This window comes from Telopea speciosissima, chromosome 6, assembly GCF_018873765.1.
Source record: "Telopea speciosissima isolate NSW1024214 ecotype Mountain lineage chromosome 6, Tspe_v1, whole genome shotgun sequence".
In the NCBI taxonomy this organism is placed as follows: domain Eukaryota; kingdom Viridiplantae; phylum Streptophyta; class Magnoliopsida; order Proteales; family Proteaceae; genus Telopea; species Telopea speciosissima.
In genome coordinates this window covers 26,195,926-26,217,192 of record NC_057921.1, presented here as the reverse complement: position 1 = coordinate 26,217,192, position 21,267 = coordinate 26,195,926, and the positions used below count along the sequence as shown (strand labels likewise).

Sequence of the window (21,267 nt, the reverse complement as noted above, 5' to 3'; positions counted from 1 at the left end):
TCTGTTGTTTCACCCCCCTCTAAGGGAAAAGGGGTGACTCCTTCTTCTATTGATGCTACTGTAGCCCCTCCGACCTCCTCCCCTTTGGTGCTTCCTTGGGATCTTTAGGAGGGAGCAACATTGGCTAGTCGTGGCGCATGTCAGGAGTGGCTAGATATGGGGAGGCTTCCTACCTAGCGTTCTGTTGTTCAAGGATTTAGTGATGCCTTCCTATCACAGAGCCTTTATCATGACCTAGCTTCTATGAGTCATTCTTCTTTGTCTTTACTTTTTGTGTCATTGCTTCTTTTGTGCTTGTGAATGTCCTTTGACTGCCATGTTGGTTGCAAGTCTAACACCGGATCACAGAGGCGGTGCTCCGTCTAAAGGGTCATGTTTTTCGTGAGGTCCAGCGAAAGCGCGCGATGTAGAGTATGGAGAGGGAGCTTCAGGGTCATAAGGCCGCTCAGGAGGAGGCTGTGGCTCACAAGAGGAGTGCCTCGGAGGAGCTCAGGGTGGCTACTGCGATGGCTACTCAGAGTTTGTCTAGAGTCCGGGCTTTGGAGGAGGAGCTTCGCTCCTTGAGGCAGAGTCACGAGGCGGAGCTGTCTGAGGCAGGGGAGCGTGCAGTATCGGCGTATCAGCGATCTCCTGAGATTACTGTCTACTTTTATAAGTACAACCAGGAGATCTATGACGCAGGCGTTAGGGACTTGGAGGCTCACATTCTGGAGAAGACCCAAGGTTATGATTTCTCGGAGTTTCCAGAGGTCACCACACTGCTCCCTGAGACTGCTGCTGGGGTTTGTGCTTCACCTGAGGAGGGTGTTGTGGCGACCGAGGAGGGCGTGGCTCTACCAGAGGAGAGTGTCGCGCTCTGCTGAGGCTGACATGATGTCCCCTATTGGGTTGGATGCCGCTCCTCCTTCAGATGCTCCCTGATCTTAGATGTGTTTTCTGGATGTTAAACCTTTGGATTTGAACTCTTGGATTGTGGTGTTTACTTCTTCTTCGGATTGTAGTATTTGATTTTTTCTTCCTTTGGTATGGATGTAGTACTTATGTGATCGTCATTGCTTCAATAAGTCCCTTTTTTTTTCGCAACCCCTGGTGGTCTGTAGCCTTTAGGGGCATCAAGTCTTAGTGATCAGCGAACCTTAGTAGCCCACAGGCTTGGTGGCTTTGCGCCTTGGTGGTCAACGGACCTTGGTGGCCAACGGGCCTTGGGGGCGATGCGTCCTGGTGGTCAACGGACCTTGGTGGCCAACGGGCCTTGGCAACGATGCTCCCTGGTGGTCAACGGACCTTGGTGGCCAACGGGCCTTGGCGGCGATGCGCCCTGGTGGTCAATGGACCTTGGTGGCCAACGGCCTTGGCGGCGACGCGCCCTAGTGGTCAGCGGACCTTGGGGGCCAACAGACCTTCGCAACGATGCGCCCTGGTGGTCAACGGACCTTGGTGGCCAACGGGGCCTTGATGGCGATGCGCCCTGGTGGTCAATGGACCTTGGTGCCCAACGGGCCTTGGCGATGATGTGCCCTGGTGGTCAACGGACCTTGGTGGCCAACGGGCGTTGGCGGCGATGCGCCCTGGTGGTCAACAGACCTTGGTGGCCAATGGACCTTGGCGGCGATGCGCCCTAGTGGTCAGCGGACCTTGGTGGCCAACGGGCCTTAGCGGCGATGCGCCCTAGTGGTCAATGGACCTTGGTGGCCAATGGGCCTTGGCGGTGCTACTGCTGTGACTTCTACTGATAGTATTTCTTCAAGTGTTCCGAGTTCCAGGTATGGTCTACCTTCTTGCCCTCCCAGAGTTTTCAAGCGGTATGTCCCTGGACGTATCTGCTTGAAAACTATGTAAGGTCCTTCCTAGTTGGCTGATAGTTTTCCTTCCTTCCTTGGCTGTGACGCACTTGCCCTTCTTAGGACTAAGTCTCCTTGGTTGAATAATCGTTCTCACACCTTGGCGTTATAGTACTTGGCTGTTCGTTGCTGATATGCCACATTCCTCAGCAACACCTTCTCACGTACCTCGTCCAGGAAGTCCAGGTTTACGCACAGTCCATTTGTATATGTTCTTTCATTGAAGTGCAGTACCCTGTGAGACATGGCTAGGACTTCCACCGGTGCCAATGCTTCTGTGCCATATGCTAAGCGAAATGGGCTTTCCCCTGTGGATGTCCTTACTGTGGTACGATATGCCCATAGAACACTTAGTAGTTCCTCGACCCATTTCCCTTTGGCTCCTTCTAACCTTTTCTTTATTCCATCCAGCAACATTCCATTGGTCACCTCCACCTGACCATTAGCCTGTGGGTAGGTTACCGAGACAGGCCGATAGTCAATGTTGTAGCTCTGACAGAAGGCTGTGAACTTGGGGTTGTTGAACTACTTCCCATTGTCAGAGACTATAATCTTGGGCATGCCGAACCTGTAGATGATGTCGTCATGGACGAACTTCTCCATTTCATTTTCTATGATCTTGGCTAATGGCTTGGCTTCCACCCACTTGGTGAAGTAGTCTATGGCGACCACCAAGTACTTGCGGTTACCTGACACTACTGTGAAGTCCCCTAAGATGTCAATCCCCCACATGGCAAAGGGAATTGGGTTGAGGATCAATTTTAGCTTGGTGGTGGGTAGATGGGGTATTGGGGCGAACAACTGACATTGCTTGTAGGTCTTGATGTACTGGATGGCTTCCTCTTGCATTCTCGGCCAGTAGAGCCCCTGACGGAGGATTTTATAGGCTAGGTGTCTTCCTCCCATGTGGCTTTCGCATATCCCTTCATGTACCTCTGCCAGGGCATATTAGGCTCCATTGGGTCCTAGGCACCGAAGGAATGGTGCTTTTTTTTTTTTTTTTTTTTTTTTTTTTTTTTTTTTTTTTTTTTTTTTTTTTTTTTTTTTTTTTTTTTTTTTTTTTTTTTTTTTTTTTTTTTTTTTTTTTTTTTTTTTTTTTTTTTTTTTTTTTTGCTGGGGAGGGGCTGTGTACCTTACCTTTAATAGTAGAGCATGGCGGTGTAGAGAGTCCCAGTTGATGTAGAGTGTCCTTCATAGGTAATAGAGTCGCTGAGTAGCAGGGTTCCTCCTTGATAGGTCGTCTTCCTGAGAGACGTAGTGTCCTTGATAGACTTGGTAGTTGTCTTCCTGTAAGAAGTAGTGTCATGGTAGACTTGGCATCCTTGTCGGATAGACCTCATCTACGGGTAGATGGGGTTCCCAGTATATGAGTCCGTTCAGACTACGTGACTCGATAGGTGGTGGCCTAGAGTCCTGGAGATAGTATACGTCCTGCAGTTGGAGACGGGGTGCTCTGATCTTGTTCGCGGTGTTTCAGCGTGCATTTGTCCACGTGCACAGGGGAGTTCGCCCAAGGGGAGCTCGCCTAAGGGGAACTCTCCCAAGGGGAGTTCGCCCAACTTGGGGAACTCGCCCAAGGGGGAGTTCGCCCAGGTGGGGGAGTGCACCAAAGGGGAGTTCGCCCAAATGGGGGTGGTCACCCTGCCTTGCCTGGTCCCGCCACATGGCGGTCTCTGATTGATTAGCTTTATTTGGGGTTCATCAGTAGTAAATCTCTTTTCTTTTCTATTGGCATCAGTGAGGAAAGTGTAAGAACAACTTCTAAATGGATCTCCTCATTGTCCCTAATTTCTGCAATTCTGCATATAAGCATGGGGTCCAACATTTGGAAAGTTATATGCTACTGTTGACAATTAAAATCTAATTTTGGTTTTTTAGGAGCAATTGATCATGGAAATTGAGACGTAACAGCTCAGATTGAATCACAAAACAGATTCAGGTATTACTCCCCATTTACTCTCTCTCTTACATCGAACCCCTCTGAACATCTTACTTACAATGAACCCCTCTGATCATCGAACCTCTCTGCCCTCTAAGCCGATGTATCGTCGACAGTTCTGTTGGAAGTAGAGAAGAAGGGAGCGATGGTTTTGGATTTGGGAATTTTCTAAACGATCTGAAACCCTAGGTAGATGAGAGGTTTGGGTTAGTTTGAGTGAAATGGGTTTGGGTTGATGAGCTGAACCGGTGGGTGGGTATGTTTTAGGGTCTAAAGTGGTTCAAAGAGGATGTCATGAGGTTTTCAAAAAATTTTGAATTTTTTTAATCTCAACCATTAGATGCATGTCAGGTCAGGTGGCACAGTGGGAGCTCATGGAAATAGGATGGAAGTACAATATTTGGAAGTAGAGGATGTGGATCCGAGATTTCCACCTTTCCACAGGGTAGCTAGGGTGGCTATTTTGCGTCTACCTATGTCTAGGCATAAGAACCATGCGATCAAGTAGTATTCTTTTCCCTTTCATTTTTTTTTATAAAGTTGTTATTGTCTTGCATGTTTTTCAAGTCTGCATGTGAAATGACAAGTTTTGCTTTTACTAAGAAAAAATTAGTGTTAGATTAAGAGGGAATACGAATAAGGTTCCAAATTATTTGACACCTTGAGAGATTCAATAAGAAAAAGAGATTTTCTCGCCAACAAAGAAAAAAAAGGGTGAGAAATTTTTTTTTGAGAAATTTTTTTTTGGATAGAAAAAGAAGGGGAGAGTAATGATGATTGGTAGGATGAGAAGGAAATGGTATTTTGGAAACTTTTTCCAATAAAGGAAGTTTTAATGTATTTTTTTTAATTAATGTAATCAATTGCAATTGACTTAGTGAGTTTTATTATATTTTATCTTATTTCATTCTCAAGAATATCTACGCATTATTGTTGTTATGGCCTTTTGTTTACTATTTGCGTATACTTGGTTATTTGTCTTCTCCTGATATTTGAGACTATGTGGTGTATTTATCTCCTTTTGTAACTAATGTCTTTTTAGGATACACACACATTTGGTACTAATAGAGTCTTCTTTTGGATTGAGGATATGTGCTAGTGATTTAGGACATTTTAACCCAATCCCAATAAAAGAAGTTTCAATGTTTCTTTGTAAGTGAGTTTTTTTATTGATGTAATCCATTGCAATCGACTTTGTGAATCTTATTATATTTTATCTTATTTCATTCTCAATAATATCTACTCATCATTCTTGTTATGACCATTTGTTTATTATGTGTGCACACTTGGTTATTTGCCTCCTTATGATAATTGAGGCTATATAGTGTATTTACCTCCTTTTGTAATTAATGTCTTTTGAGGATACATGTACATTTGTTTACTAGTAGAGCCTCCTTATTGATTGAAGATTTATGCTAGTGATTTACGACATTTCGATCCAGTTCCAATGAGCTTCCTTGGGTATGTGAATGTATTTTGAAAAGACGCCTATTGTTGATGAGATCTTTTATTTTTGTCTCACTGGGCTTATTTTGTTTAAAGCCTAGACCAATTTAGAAATTGGGATCACTATTGCATTTGATTTCCATACCATACTTTTATACTATGCAACCTAAGTTGGTGAGTGTACAAGCTCTTTGATGTCTTTGATCCCATATTTTCTCAGATGTGATGATCCGCATGGTTGGTTGTTTGTAGTCTCATTGGACCATAGCATTTGCTTAAGGTGCATACTCCATTCAACACTTCTTGTTTGTGGTCACCTTCTAATTGTCTAATTCATAGAAATTTTTTAATAAAATGTTTTAAATATAAAACCAATGACATATGTTTCCCAAGTGGGAGATTGTGAGGTTCTCTTTTCTGGTGAGCTAGCATAGTCCTTGCTTATGTTTTATAAAACCGGTTTAGTGAACCCCAGGGGGCAGAACAGTTGGCAAGGGATGAGGCCAAAGGCAGCCGAAGGTCCTGAGTTCGACTCAGCCTCCCCCTTGGGGCCACCCGCCTAAGAGGAAACTCCCTGGTGAACATGGGGTCCCCAGTATCTCCCGATTCGTATGTGTTGCGTCGTACATGAGCCCTTGGGGATTTAGTCGGCCAAAGGCTGGATACCTCCTGTAACCAAAAAAAAAAAAAAACCGGGTTAGTGAAGTGTTGCCTATTATTGGAGTAAGTTTGTAAAGTCTCTTACAAAAAAAAAAAAGTTGGTTAAGTCTAATACTGGAAAGTGATTCTATATTGGGTTATTGGGCTTTGTTTGACACGCCTTAATTAGTATGAATATTTATGCATATGTGTGAATCTGATTCTAATATCATTTAATGGGAAAGGTGATATTTTATTTCCTTGTAGGGGTATTAACTAGGGGTATTAACCGGTCGGGCTCAGTCGATCTCAGTCAGGCCTAATCGGGCTTAACCAAGCTTGAAGCCTGTAATGTGACCACCCGTTTAGATAATTGGGTTGGGCTTGGACGGGGTTGATCAAGCTCAGGCTATAATATGTACTAGAATCGGGTCTTAACCAAGCTATGGGCCTGTTTAAATCTAAATGGTCTTTAAACAGGCTTTAAGTGGGCTTAAGGATTATAAAATGAAATTAATAAAAGTTCATAACAAAAAGGAACACATAAACAGAGATAGATACGGATTTAGATCTTTCTGATATTATAGTTTGAAGACATTAAATTGAAATAAATTCCATTTTGATACTATGAATTGATTGTTTTATCTCTGATATTATAGTTTATAATAAGATCTTTAAATGGGATGATGTCCATGAAAGGTGCCTCGAACACGGAACAATTTATACTAAGGTCTCTAAAATAGGGGTGGGGCTCCCATACATCCACCATAAATAATTTTTCTATGGGTGTTCAGTGGGTAGGGAGTCAAGGTCCATCTCTACCAGAGATTCCAAATGCAATGATCTGAATGGGAGAGGGAAGGGGAGGGGAAGTTTACAAGGGTTAGGTTAGGTGAGGCTATAATCGGGGGGACTAGGTCGGGCCTAGAATTGGTTGGTCCAGTTGGGCTCCCGATGGGCTAGAACCCCACACTAGGACCGCTCGATTATTAAACATGTTGGGCGGGGCCGGGCTGGACTTTAACTGAGCGGGCTCGGTATGGCCTACTGGGTCAGGCCTGGAATTGACACCCCTAGTATTAACCTGTTTGACACATGACTAAGAAACCCTAGAGTTGAGAAGAGAGAAGAAGGTAGACAAGACCAATGGCCATCATAGACAGAAGAGTGTTCGTGCAAATAGTCTTCTCCTACCATGGTCTGGATATGTCTAAAACACTCATCTCTGTATTGATTTGCATGCTTATGTGTATTATCTACGTTGTTTGAATGTTTTTATTCTATCACAAGATACCACTGATATCCCTATAGTTCATCAAGAAAACCTCTCAATTTTCCCCCTAAATGATGAAAAAACAGGAAAAAAAAAAACCTCCACTTGAATGCAGCAAATTTTGCTATGTAAAGACCATTTGGTAACTTTTTTTTTAGCATTGAAAAGATACGATACAATTTAAAAAGAAAAAAAAAATAAAGATAAGATCCAATAAATAAATATCCCTATGACAAAAAAGAAAAAGAAGTGAAAATAGATACATTGGCAACATGTCCTATGCCTCCATAAATAAAGAGAAAGAAAGTGAATTTTGTTTTTTGAAATCAGTCAATACTAGAATGAAAATTTTCAAAATCATCACCTCACAGGATTGATTTATTTTCTTCAAAATCCAAGATCTCTCAAATCATAATGATGTTGATGAGAGTTGTAGGCTATTTTAATAAAGAGGCGGAAACAAAGTGACATCTATTTTTATCTTAGGAGTTTGCTAAACATCTCTTTACTGCAGGACCGTTGGGTATGCGCACAAAGTTTCTTAAAGCTCCTTTTATTGCTCTATTGGTTAAATCCTTAATTTAGTAGTAGTGCTCTTTACTTTAAAGCTGATTGTAAGATCATGCTTTCCATTTTTGCTATATCTTCTTATTTCATATGGTTAACTCGAAATAAATTGTGAATTCACCTAGAGGGGGGTGAATAGGTGAAACTAGTAGGTAATAAAATCTTTTGCGGAATTATAAGTTATTAATACAAATTAAAACAATTACACAAATAACACAAAGATTTTATAGTGGTTAGGCCAAATCCTGCCTACATCCAATTCCCTCTAACTTAGAGAGAATTTCACTAATTAAAACAATCTTGATAGAGAGCAAGAGGACTCTTGCACAACTCTTGATTCCGAACAAGATGACTCCAACAACTCTTGATTCCGAGCAAAAGGACTTTAAACAACTCCTGATTCTGAGCAAGCGGACTCAACCAATCATAAATAACTACTAAGTAAAAGTGTAACCTCAATCTTAGTAGAAGTGTGAGCTACCTTCCAACTTTAAAACTTGAAGCTTGATGTGGTGGAGGAGTTTGAGTTGAGTGTGATCAGAGCTTGCGATCAATGTATGCTCACTTGAGACTATGACACTTAGAATGATAGAGCTTATGATGTTGTCTCTTAGTAATGGTGATAGATAATGGCTTTTGAGCTTGAGCAAACATCCTATTTATAGACTTGAAAGCTCAAACAAATAGTGAGCAGTTTTTTTGAGTTCAGATTCAAAAATAGCATTAATTCGGTATAACGATTCCAATTTGGTTTGCCGAATTACCAAAATCACATAGGGATATAGCCGTTGATCCAACGGTCAGATTTTCTGATTCGGTAATACTAGATCATGATTCGGTTTGCCAAATCTAATCCGGAGCAGGCCGTTTGCTCTCAAAAAAATCATGTCTGAGATTGTATACAGAATCGGTATACCATTTTCTGATTCAGTATGTCGAATCAGCATTTTTGCTGAAAAGGTTTAAGTCCTTTGTTGGATTGACTTAGGGTGATTCCATTTGTCTTGGCCATATGGAATGGGTTCAAATAAACCTCCTAACGTCATTCTATATATATGCATGGGTGCGTGCATGCATTACATCAATTTGTGACCTAAGAACAAATTAATAAATTAATACAAATTTAAGTCTTCAATACACTTCAAGTCTTAAGCTCTATTGCTTCGCTTTTGTCTTTATGATGTGTTCTTCTTATTTCATGATTCTTTAATGTCTTGAAAACTTGGATTATGGCTTTAATTGCTTTGATCATCAATCTCTTGAATTGAGTGCTCCCCTTCACTTAGTGTCATGCTCTTGTATAGGAATTCTATGCATATCAAACAAGAGTTAGTATAATTTGGTTTATTTGTTATCATCAAAACTTTGATATCATCACAATGGATGATGGAGTTTGTATGTGAGGGCTTTCCCTCAACAATCTCCCTTTTTTTTATGATGACAAATACTAGTCAATAATAGTGCAATTTGTAAAAAAATAGTTTCAATACATGACATCAATTGCATAAAAACATAAATTTAAATTCATTGCATAATCGAAATAACTACATCCATCTTCTCTCCCCCTTTGGCATTATCAAAAAGCGGGGTGAAACAAATACAAATTTTATGGATTATGAGTATTATGATAAATATATTTATTCAAAAGGGTTACAAATGCCCAATTCTCTTCTTAACATGCTAAATCTTTCCTCACTTAGGGGTTTAGTGAAAATGTCGGCAAGTTGCTTCTCGGTCTCGACAGAATCAAGTCGAATTTCACCTCTTGAAGATTCTCTTTACAATACTTAAATGAGATTGCATAGGTTTGACTTGAAACCTAACACAAGCACAGACATTAAACATTATGTCTGGTCTACTAACTGATAAGTATAGTAAACTTCCTATCATACCTCTATATTTTGTAGGGTCAACAGGAGTGCCATCTTTATCTTTGGACATTTTAACTGATGTACTCATAGGAGTACTAGCAAATTTTTGTCCAACAATGTCAAACTTTTTCAAAAGTTCTTTAAGATACTTAGTTTGACTAATGAAGATCTCATTAGGAGTTTATCTAATTTGAAGTACTAGAAAGTAGTTCAATTTCTCCATTAGACTCATTTCAAATTCATTTCTCATAGTTTCACTAAATTCATGACAAAGCACTTCATTTGTAGAACAAAAAATTATGTCATCTACATAAATATGAACAATAATTAAATCATTGTTTTTTTTTTTAACAAATAAAGTTATGTCAATCTTCCCCATCGAAAATTCATTTTCAAGAAGAAACTTACTCAATCTTTCATACCAAGCTTTTGGAGCTTGTTTCAAGTCATACAATGCCTTCTTGAGTTTATAGACATGGTTTGGATATTTGGTATCTTCAAACCCTGGAGATTGAATGACATACACTTCTTCATTTATAAAACCATTTAAACATGCACTTTTAACATCCATTTGATGCAATTTAAAGTTCTTATAGCATACAAATGCAAGTAACATTCTAATGGATTCAAGTCTAACTACAGGTGCATAAGTTTCATCAAAATCAATACCTTCTTGTTGGTTATAGCCTTGTGCAACCAATCTAGCCTTATTTCTTGTTGTATTTCCATCTTCATCAGTTTTGCTTCTAAACACCTATTTTGTTCCAATTATTTTGTTGTTCATAGGTCTTAGTACTAATTTTCAAACTTGATTTCTTTCAAATTGATTGAGCTCTTCTTGCATAGCAATTATCCAATTACTATCCAATAAAACTTCTTTTACATTTTTAGGCTCAATGGTAGAGATAAAGGCTGTATTTGAACAAACATTTTGAATTTTACTTTTTGTTTGTATACCTTTCTCTAAATCTCTAATAATAAGGTCAAAAAAGTGATCTTTGATGGATCTAATTTCCTTTGGAAGTTGATGTTCATGTTCATTAAGTTCTTGTAGAGAGATGTTTTCTACTCTTTTCTTTATTTCAAGTACTTCATCTTCATCTTCATCTTCCTCGTCTAAGTCTTTATATTTTTCTTTAGCCATTGATTCATCAAATTTAATATTCATAGACTCTTCCAACAAGAGTTCTCTTATTGAATACTCTATAAGCTCGACTATTTGTGGAATAGCCTAGGAATATGCCATCATCGGCCTTTTCTTCAAATTTTTCTAAATTATCTTTTGTGTTTAAGATAAAACAAGCACAACCAAAAACTTTAAAATAGTCTACTTTGGGAAGTCAATCATGAAATAGTTCATATGGAGTTTTAAAAAGAATAAGTCTTATTAAGACTCAGTTCAAAACATAACATGTCGTGTGAATGGCTTCGGCCTAAAAATACTTTGGCAAAGAATACTAATTGTGAGGGGGTGAATAAGTGAAACTAGTAGATAATAAAATCTTTTTGCAGAATTATAAGTTATTAATACAAATTAAAACAATTGCACAAATAACACAAAGATTTTATAGTGGTTTGGCCAAATCATGCCTACATCCATTCCTCTCTAACTTAGAGAGAATTCCACTAATTAAAACAATCTTGATAGAGAGCAAGAGGACTCTTACTCTTACACAACTCTTGATTCTGAGCAAGAGGACTCAAACAATTTTTTATTCCGAACAAGAGGACTTTAAACAACTCTTGATTTCGAGCAAGAGAACTTTAAATAACTCTTGATTTCGAGCAAGAGGACTCAACCAATCATAAATAACTAATAAGTAAAAGTATTACCTCAACCTTAATAGAACTATGTGCTACCTTCCAATTTTGAAGCTTGAAGCTTGATGTGGTGGAGGAGCTTACATGTGTGAGCTTGTGATCAATGAATGCTTGCGATCAATGCATACTCACTTGAAACTATGATACTTAGAATGATAGAGCTTATGATGTTGTCTCTTAGTAATGGTGATGGATGGCTTATAAGCTTAAGCAAAGAGCCTATTTATAGACTTGAGAGCTCAAACCAATAGTGAGCAGTTTTCTTGAGTTCAGATTCAAAAACAGCATTAATTAGGTATACCGATTCCAATTCGGTATGCCAAATTACCAAAATGACATAGGGATATAGCCAGTGATCCAATGGTCAGATTTTCTGATTCGGTATGTTGGATCATGATTCGGTATGCCAAATCTAATCCGGAGCAAGCCGTTTGCTCTCAAAAAAATCATGTATGAGATTGTATATAGAAAAGGTCTATCATTTCCAGATTCGGTATGCCAAATCAGCATTTTTGCTGAAAAGGTTTAAGTCCTTTGTTGGACTGACTTAGAACGATTCTACTGGTCTTGGCCATATGGAATGAGTTCAAATAAACCTCCTAAGGTCATTCTATATGTATGCATGTGTGCGTGTGTGCATTACATCAATTTATGACATAAGAACAAATGAATAAATTAATACAAATTTAAGTCTTCAATACACTTCAAGTCTTGAGCTCCATTGCTTCACTTTTGTTTTTATGATGTGTTCTTCTTACTTCATGATTCTTTGATATCTTGAAAACTTGGACTATGGCTTCAATTGCTTTGATCATCAATCTCTTGAATTGAGCTCCCCCTCAATTGGTGCCATGCTCTTGTATAGGGATTCTATCCATCTCAAACAAGAGTTAATATAATTTGGTTTATCATCAAAACTTAATATCATCACAATGGATGATGGAGTTTGTGTGTGAGGACTTTCCCTCAACATAAATTTGTTTTTTCTGCTTCCTAACCTAACCCTTCGACTTTATTGGTTGTTATTACCAAATGGATGTATGACTATTATATTTTTCAATGATAACTATCATGTATCTTTCTTCCTTTACATGGAAATCAATTTGGAGTCATGATCTCCCCCCCCCCCCCAAAAAAAAATTAAATCTTTTGTTTGGAGAGCCTGTCATGATGCTTTGGTTGTTAAATCCAACTTGGTTCAGAGGAATTAAATTTCCAACCTGCTTGCCCATGTTGTAATGAACCAATAGAAACTGTTGCTCATGCCCTTTTGTCATGCAACCATGCTAAATTAGCTTGGTTTGGATCCATATTGCCTTCGGCTTTCAATATCCTACCTTACTTTTGTACATGGTTAGGTCTTGGTTTGAGGTTCCTAGTTTTTGTAAGAGAGATTGTAGAAAGCTAGCCCAATTTTATACTATTCTCTCTTGGAAATATGCCACACAAGAAATAGAAAAGCTTTCAATAATATCTCTACTAACCCACAAGAAACTTTACTTTTGACCAACAGAATGATGCAAGACTTGGCTGTCACTTTCAGTGACAAACATCCATCTATGATCAATCCCTGATAGGGAATTACTCACTGGGAATCTCTTATACAAGGATATGTCAAGCTAAATTCTGATGGTGCATTCATTAAAGGAACAACTGTTGGTGCTCTCATCTGAGATGATCAAGGTTTTTTCTTGACAGGTGTTGCTCTCAAAGATATACCAAGATCTGCCCTTTATTATGAATGTGTAGCCATGAGATCGACTAGGCTTGTTGCTTGCTTTGGAGTTGGAGATTCATGACTTGGTGGTGGAATCAGATTGTGCAGATTTAATTAAATAAGTAAGACATCTTTCTAATCTTTTTTTTTTTTTTTGATAAGACATCTTTCTAATCCACCATGGAAATTTCACCGCTTATGCATGACTGATGAGCACATTTATGTGTGAAATCTTAGGGCATAAAGCATACATTTTACCACATTGGACAGAGTTACTCGGTGCTTTCTTGTGCTTTTCAGGTTTTAGGTGAATTCTTGTGAAAATGGAGGAGATGATGCTAAGAAAATGTTTTTAAGCTCTTTAGAGGTGTTAATGGTATGGATGCGTAGCCCATCGAGTCAGCTTCTTAACAGTTCAAACGGCACTTGATTCCGAGTTGAAACGAAGAAGTTACGGCCGTTTTCGTAACGACGCGCGAAAATGGTCTGTAAGGGTTTATTTGTAATTATTGACAGTCGGCCGGGGACAAAATGAAGCAGAAGTTTGGATTCTAGGGGCCTTAACGCAATAACCAGAAGTTATCTTTCCTGTACCCGAAAGATTCCATTTGGAGGGCTCTAGACAGTCCAACTTCAACTTGAGATATCTTGGGCTCCCGAACTCCAAATTGGAAGAAATTTAGGTCTATTTTGGGTGATTTTTCGCAAGGAACACAATGGTGAGGCCTATATAAGCACCCCATGCTCCAAGTTTCCTGAAGGACAGAACGGGTATTTTATTTATTCTTGAAGGAATCCTAGTCATCACCCTTACTCTCTCTCTCCTCCAACTTCTCAAGGGCACTTCTGAAATTCTACTTGGGATAGACTTATTTTGAAAAATATTCTCTCACCTATGGAAAGTTGAAAAATCAAAGATGCTTTGATTTTATTGCTTGGAGAAGATATCTACAAAGAAAAAGAAGCACTTGTTATAATTAGAAGTTTACTTTTCTAGAAATAGAAGTTCTATGTAAACAATTTTCTCTTCTTCTTCTTTCTATTTTTTTCCTTTTTTTCTTAGGATTCAAGGTATTGTAAAAGAGGAAGGAGAAGAGAATATTCTTTTTTCTTAGGGAATATTTCTCCTACACTTCCCTCTTCTCTTCTCCCTATAAATACCCCTTGCCCTTTGGGTTGTAAGAAGTTAGTTTTTTAGTTAGTTTTTTAGTTCAGTTTTTAGTTCAATTTTAATTCAGTTTTTTAGTGTAATTTTTACTTCATTCACTTAGTGAAATTTTCTCTTCTTTTCCTATTTTTGGCTTAAGTTCTTAGTTTTGATTTTAAGTTCTTAATTTTGATTTCATAAGGAGCTTCCTAGTCTAAGTTCCTATGTTGATGACAAGACATGGAGATTTAGAAGAGGAAGCCATGGTGAGTTTATTTAAGTATTCAAGCACATCAAGGTATCTCATTCTCTAAACCCTTAATCTCATTCTCCCTTTCCTCTATCTCTCTCTATCTTCTTCTTCTTCTCCCTCTATTTCTTTTATTTTTTTTATATGGTTGTGGTTTGTGGATGCACTTTTATTCCCTTATTCCTTTTTATGTGGTTATTATGTGTGGCTGTGTTTTTTATTGCTTTCAATTTGCATTAGTCTGATAGGTTAGATGCTCATGGGTTAGGACGCCAATTTAATCCCTTAATTTTGTTAGATGCTTATGAGTTAGGATGCATTAATTTTTATTAATTTAATTAGTTTAATTTAACACTTTAATTTGGTTCACTTTGCATTACTTTTAAGTTAGTTAAATAGAGTGGCGTATATCTCCTCGTGTTCGACCCGTAGCTACGATTGACCCGTACGCTTGCGGTATTATTTTAACTCAAACAATGACATTTGGAGCTTACTTTTATACTTTCATTCAATTATTATTATTATTATACATGTTGTGCAATCTACAAAATCTTCAGTGCATATCTTAGCTGCTTTTGAAATTCTTTTCATATTTCATTACTTTGTAAATGGGTGGATTGCCTCCTTACTTTCTTTGGGATGTACTTTGAATTGATCATTACTATATTTCTAATGCATAACTTTCCATTTGACTCCCCCCAAAAAAAAAATCAAGAATAGTCTACTATGGGTCGACATTTGATTATTTGCGATGGAGAGATGGACCCTCAGAATGGTGATGTAGGGTGGTTATCAATGATTGTATAATTCCAATTTTTTGTGGCTTCTATGAACTTTGGTATTGCAGGATGCCAAAGATATAGGCTAGGATTGTCAAACCCGCCCCTGACTGGCTGGGAATTTAAATGAAGGACAGGAACCCCTGACAAGGCATCCAAGCACACTGTGAAGTATCATTCCAGTGATTGAATTTAATGGAGAACCCCCGAGGATGTCCTCCTACATACCTGTCAGAAGATAGATTGCAGACCCTTGCAGTTGTACAGCCCACAGCATAATGTACAGCTTGGACTCCAGGTATTCTCTCTCCTCTTCATAAATGTGGGGCCCACACCTGAAAAAAGGTGCAAATTACCCTGGGTGAGGTGTAGGTGTAAGGCCTAGACCCTGGGCTAAACCCCTGTGCAAGCCCCACTGAGATACAGCCTTGCTGTATTCTCTGGGTGATGCACTGGGCGATGCACACATCACCTAGAGACATCACCTAGAGTGGTAAAAATGGATATTTTAATCAACAGATGTATGGGGACCACCCATACTGGCCATGGACACCCTCCATAAGTTGAAGGGAGTCTTAGGAACCACCACATACCCTTGGACCCCTGTGGACCCCACCAGAGTGCCTAGAATGACTGAGAATCAGTCTAAAAATGCATTTTGAAAAGGGACCTAAGCAGCCAAACAGGCCTCAGTGAGGGGCTGTCCTATAAATAGAGGACCCCAGCTCAGTTTTAGAACCTCTAGACACTACTAAAACCGTAGGAGAGAAGAGAAGAGAGAAAAGAGAGAAAAGAGAAGGAGAGGAAGAAGAAAGAAGGGAAAAGAAGAAGAGAGAAGGAGGAGAAGCTGTACCTGCCTCCAAGACTCAGCCCCAGCAGCCATCCTCAACCCAGTCCAGGTATAAAACTATACTTATACCTGCTATTATGCCGCTGTTACTGTTCTTCTCCATGAAACTTTGAGTTTTGGTAGCATTTCTGGCCATGGGTAGCCCAGAACAGCTGGGGGCTGCCATGAGTTGCCTCAGATCCAACATACAAACATGATGCATGGAGGATCTGAGCGTTTTGGGGTGATTTTGGTTGCTGTTGTTCACCTGAGACCGAAACCCATCCCTGTGCCAGGCTGCACTGCCTTATTGCACCCAGATCTGGCAATTTGGGCTTGGATCTGTGCATACAGGCTAGCCCTTGCTTGGATCTTGGTAAGGATAGCCTACTACCATGATTATACATGTAAATCTGCCCTTGCATATAGCCCAAATCATGGCCTGAAGCTAGAACTCAGCTGGGTTACTATTTACTGGGCTGCCTGGGCAGCTCTTGGCTGCCAACTGGTGGGCCCAGGTCAAGATCCGAAGGGACCACTGCAAACCACCCCTCATGAGGTCCACAATGACCTAACATGCATGTAGGGTCGATCAAGGCACTGCCTATGGTGCAAAACCCACGAAAATGGGCCTGTTCACATTCTAAACAGGCTCTGCGTGATGCACACATCACCCAGAGAATTAAAAAGGTTATTTTTGTAGATCTTACTTTGGGGTTTTCACCTATGGACTATAAACAGTGTAAGGAGGTGGTAAATGACCAAAATACCCCTCCTCACATCTGTCCATAATTATGAACACCTTGGGTACCCAAGTGGGCCCCGTAGGGCTTAGAAACCCTGTCTGTGTTGGTCCTGCAGCATTGCTGATCTGGGGACTATGTTGTAAGATTGTTGTGACCTAGAATCATGTACTATAGTGGTAATTACCATACTGACCCTAGACCACATTCTCTGGATGATGCACCAGGACATAGGCCTAAAGCCCAGTGCAAGGCCTAGAGAATTCCAAGTGATGATAGACTGAGCACCAAGTCAGACCAGTGAGCCTAGACCAATACTAGGAGATTTAAAAACAGTTTGAATATGAAATAACACATTTATGATTTAATACTTTAGGATTTGATCCCGCGCTCGGGGTCCACTGCCAGACATAGACTGAAACTGTAACAGCAACTGAACCTATAGAACCAGACCAAGGTGAGTGAAATGTCATTGTGTATGTACGTGTAACATGAATAATATGCAGAATCTAATTTACATAAATATTAACACTATGATTCATGTTTAATTCAAGTCTTATAAATACAATGCAATACTGTGTAACTGTTGATCAACTCTGCTTGAATATTCCATGCTGATTGTGATTGTTAGACTAGATGCCATAGTCGCCTTGGAAATGAGACCTGTGGTAGCCCGTAGAATGAGATGCGGTTGACACCACCCGACTCATACGATGCCATATAGACATGGGGTTAGAGTTTCATCACCCATGCTACACACCCTTGCCAACAGGGGTTAAGGTGTTGGATGCCTGTGAGAGCGACCATATAACCTCGAGCGATATGCTGGGAAGAAAAGAAATATTATAACACCGAAAAGGTGAATTATGGCTATAAGCCAAACAAAAGAAAAGAAAAAGAAAAGAGAAAAATAAAAAAGGATGGTTACCTCACAGGTTAATCACAGAGGGCTAGTCGGGCAGACCTAGGATATGAATACGGGAGCTGACTGGTCCTCTCCGACAACTCAATGGGTGTATCGCAGGAAGGGGTTAAAAGCCCGCACCAGAGATACATGTATTGGGGATTGTAGTAGCACTAACCTGCCCTAGTTGTGATGTTAAGTGGCTAATAAATAACTAGACTGCATTTTCATGTAGGATTCATATGATTGTGGTTGCATATGCATGCATGATTATATGTTTTTCTCATGGGCTCGGTGGAGCTCACACTCTTGTATATTCTCTTTTAGCTGATTTTGCAGGTACAGGTTTGCCAATGGATGATGAAGTTGTCGATGGAGTTGTAGATCGTCCTCATCTCGTTACTTAGCGACGATTTTGTTAATATTTAAGCTTCTTTCTTTCAAGAAGTGTAATTACCAAGATATTGTACTTATTGAACATAAATGGATATGTATATGGTATAACATAGGTATTTGGGATTTTATATCGATGGTATAAATCATCTGTGGGTAGTTCGATCTTCCATGGCACTCTGATATCCTTTTATCATCTTTTAACCTTAATGTGTGGTTTGTGACGTGTAAGTACTGCTTCTAGATCCTTGGGGATTGGAGGATGTCGTAGGATATCTAGGTCACTTGCCTAAATCCTCCCAAGGGGTGGTATGGGGCATGACAAGGATGATGTGGAGGTATTGACAAATAGTGGAGTTGGTTTCTTGGATGAAGGATGGATGATGGTCATTCAGATAATCTGAGGGGCCATGGATGTTGCTGCCGTTATTGTATGATATTTATATGGGCATGAGATTACTATTTGATCATGTAATGCCTACACAAGCATGGGGGCCAATAAGAGCATATGCAGTAGTATTTGATTGAATGAAATTTTTTAGTTCAATAAGTGTTGAGTACTAAGTTCACCTGATCCTGTCTTTGGGCATAGGAACCACGTGATCGGTTAGCGTTCTTTTACCCTATTTATAAACTTAAATCTAGATTTAACTCAATATGTATAGAAAAGAAACATAGGCATTGTATTTTAGTAGCTTATAATAGTATGACGTGCGAGGTTGAGTAAGACTAGTAGGAATATATGTTCCTTTATCCCAAAAAAAAAAAAAAAAAAAAAAAGCAATATATGTTCTAATGTACAATCTTATTTATTTAAAAATGATTTTTTTTGTTTCCATTATAAAACATCCAAAGTATTTCAATTTTTTTTTTGGGAAGAGTGCCTAGCGCAATTGGTAGCATGTGGTGTATGGAAACCCATTGCTACTAGGAGGTCTTGGGTTCAAGTCTCATTGTTCACATCTCCCCTCCCCCATAGAATAGGATAAAATAAAACCTATCGAAAAAACAATTTGAGAGAGGAATAGACACACCACCCGCATACAGTAATATAATGGGCCGCACCAATGGAAGTTCGATCATCTCCTAAATGTAATTATCTAATGGGCAAGAGATCACTGTCTGATAGAGTAGTGCCATGTACCAGCATGGGGGCGGAATGAGATGGTAAATTTGCACACTACTTTGTCTAGGCATAGGAACCATGCGACCAAACAACATTCTTTTCCCTTATCTAATATAATATAAGTTTTGAGGGAGAAGATTATGTGAGCAAACAATGTAAAATAACACACCAATAAGGTTTGACTTTATCTTACCAACGAGGGCAACAAGGATACTTCATGTGAGGCGGAAGGATACAGAGAGGTGGGCAGCCTAGAGAACCTTTTCCCCTTCCAAGTTTTTAAATAGATTAAACAATCAAAAGTGATTCCAATTTCCTCCACTTCGCTTTGCTTGCAGGCAACGAAATGAATAGACAGTGAACAAGTGTCTAGCGCATTATGGATTAAGATCTGAGATAGACAGTCATGATTCAAGAAAACTGTCTAAAGGGTGAAGATATTAATAAAGGGATCCCATCTACAGAAGTGTAATATGGATGTCAAATATTGAACAACCACCATTCTAACACAATCTTGACACATGTAATAGATGTCAATTATTGGAACAACCACCATTTCATCAAAACTAGGATGCTTTCAGAAAACAGGGAAGATACTGATTACACCAATTATCTTACAAACCCACATACCCACAATCTCTCTCAAAAGTAACCCAATTTTTTAAGAGACAGGGATCGAAACAGTCTTGGGCTTAGCTGTCTCTTCCATGGGCTTCTTCGCAACATTCACAATGAGCACTCCATCCCTGTAAGTGGCTTTCACATCCTCTTGCTGTGCATCATGAGGCAGCGTGAATTTCCTCAAATACCTTGCTCTCCTCCTCTCAATTCTGATGGGCTTCACCTCTTCGCCCTCTGTCCCTGCTGCAGTAGCCTTCTTCTTCTTCTTCCCTGCCACATGTAAAATCCCATTCTCTACCTTCACCTGCATCACCACCACCATCCAAACCCAAAACCCATCAATCCCTTGCTTACCCATTTCCCAATCCCATGGTTTTCGAGCAATTGCAGACATTATAAGATACATACCTTGATGTTGTTGACTTCAAGGCCAGGCATGTCGAGGACGAAGGAGTAGTAAGTGGGATGCTCGAAGATGTCAGCGGGTGTGCGGAAGATGGCCTTGGCGTTCTTGACGTAGCGACGGGTCGGCGGTTGCAACATCTTCTCCATCTGATCTGGGAAGTTGAGCACCCTCTGCATGTCCTTGGTTAGTGATTCCATGACCTTTCGACGAACACCTTATCGACGAGATCAAAATGCTCTTTAAGATATCAGCTTCTGTTCAATTTTTTGATTGGAGATTAAGGGAGATAAAAGGGACACTTATAGCTGTAGATGTTGGGTAGAAGGAAGGGATAGAGAAGAAGGTTTGAGAAGAAAAGCTTCATTGTTGATCCAGTGGTATCTAGAAATATCCCGAGCTATGAAGAACAATCCAAATCCTCTACTGCCGAACTATAAAGAATGCAAAGCTCTAAACGTGGCAAATGCAGGTGCTGTAAGCTCGAGAACAGTTGAATTGGGATAAACATGATGTAACGGAATTTATCTAAACACCCTCAAATGCCAATCTAACTGTTGATAAGATTTCTTATTAAGGAAAAAAATAAATGGGGTGAGAGAGGCTCGAACTCTCGACCTCAGGATCACTCAGACAGCTATGAGACCTACGCGCTAGCCAACTGCGCCACCACCCCTCTATATTGATTAGTATGAATAAGAAAAGAACTGCAGTAAACCGCAAGTAAGGTTTGAATTGCCACGGCAGTAATTCTACCGCTCTCTCTCTATCTCTCCCTCCTCCCTCATCCCTCCCTCATCCAACGGTTCAATATCATTGACATGGACCGTTGGATACAGCAACTGTCAAGTATCGACATCTCCACTTAGTACTATCGCACTATCACACTTTAAAGAATTGGAGAGGATAATTTCCCCCCTCCCTCTCTCCCATCCCTTCATGGTGTCAAACTCCAAAC

The 21,267-nt window shown here is 39.7% G+C and overlaps 1 protein-coding gene and 1 non-coding gene across 3 annotated transcripts; both read right to left on the bottom strand.

The window, feature by feature from the left end:
• Positions 1 to 294: 294 nt before the first annotated feature.
• Positions 295 to 20,594, bottom strand: LOC122664640 (17.6 kDa class II heat shock protein-like). Of its 2 annotated transcripts, XM_043860552.1 has the most exons (4): positions 20,315 to 20,594; positions 19,920 to 20,210; positions 9,488 to 9,491; positions 295 to 305 (listed from the first exon to the last, which is right to left on the bottom strand). In XM_043860552.1, exons 1-2 carry the CDS (start codon positions 20,507 to 20,509, stop codon positions 19,947 to 19,949), a joined length of 459 nt encoding a protein of 152 aa, XP_043716487.1. In that variant the 5' UTR covers positions 20,510 to 20,594; the 3' UTR covers positions 295 to 305; positions 9,488 to 9,491; positions 19,920 to 19,946. The 2 variants fall into 2 exon arrangements, with proteins under 2 accessions (XP_043716487.1, XP_043716486.1); XM_043860551.1 differs by lacking the exons at positions 295 to 305; positions 9,488 to 9,491 and adding an exon at positions 12,910 to 12,922.
• Positions 20,595 to 20,899: 305 nt separating this feature from the next.
• On the bottom strand, positions 20,900 to 20,985 carry TRNAM-CAU. Its single transcript is given in 2 exon segments — positions 20,900 to 20,935; positions 20,948 to 20,985. It is a non-coding gene; the product is annotated as a tRNA-Met (tRNA).
• Positions 20,986 to 21,267: the final 282 nt, after the last annotated feature.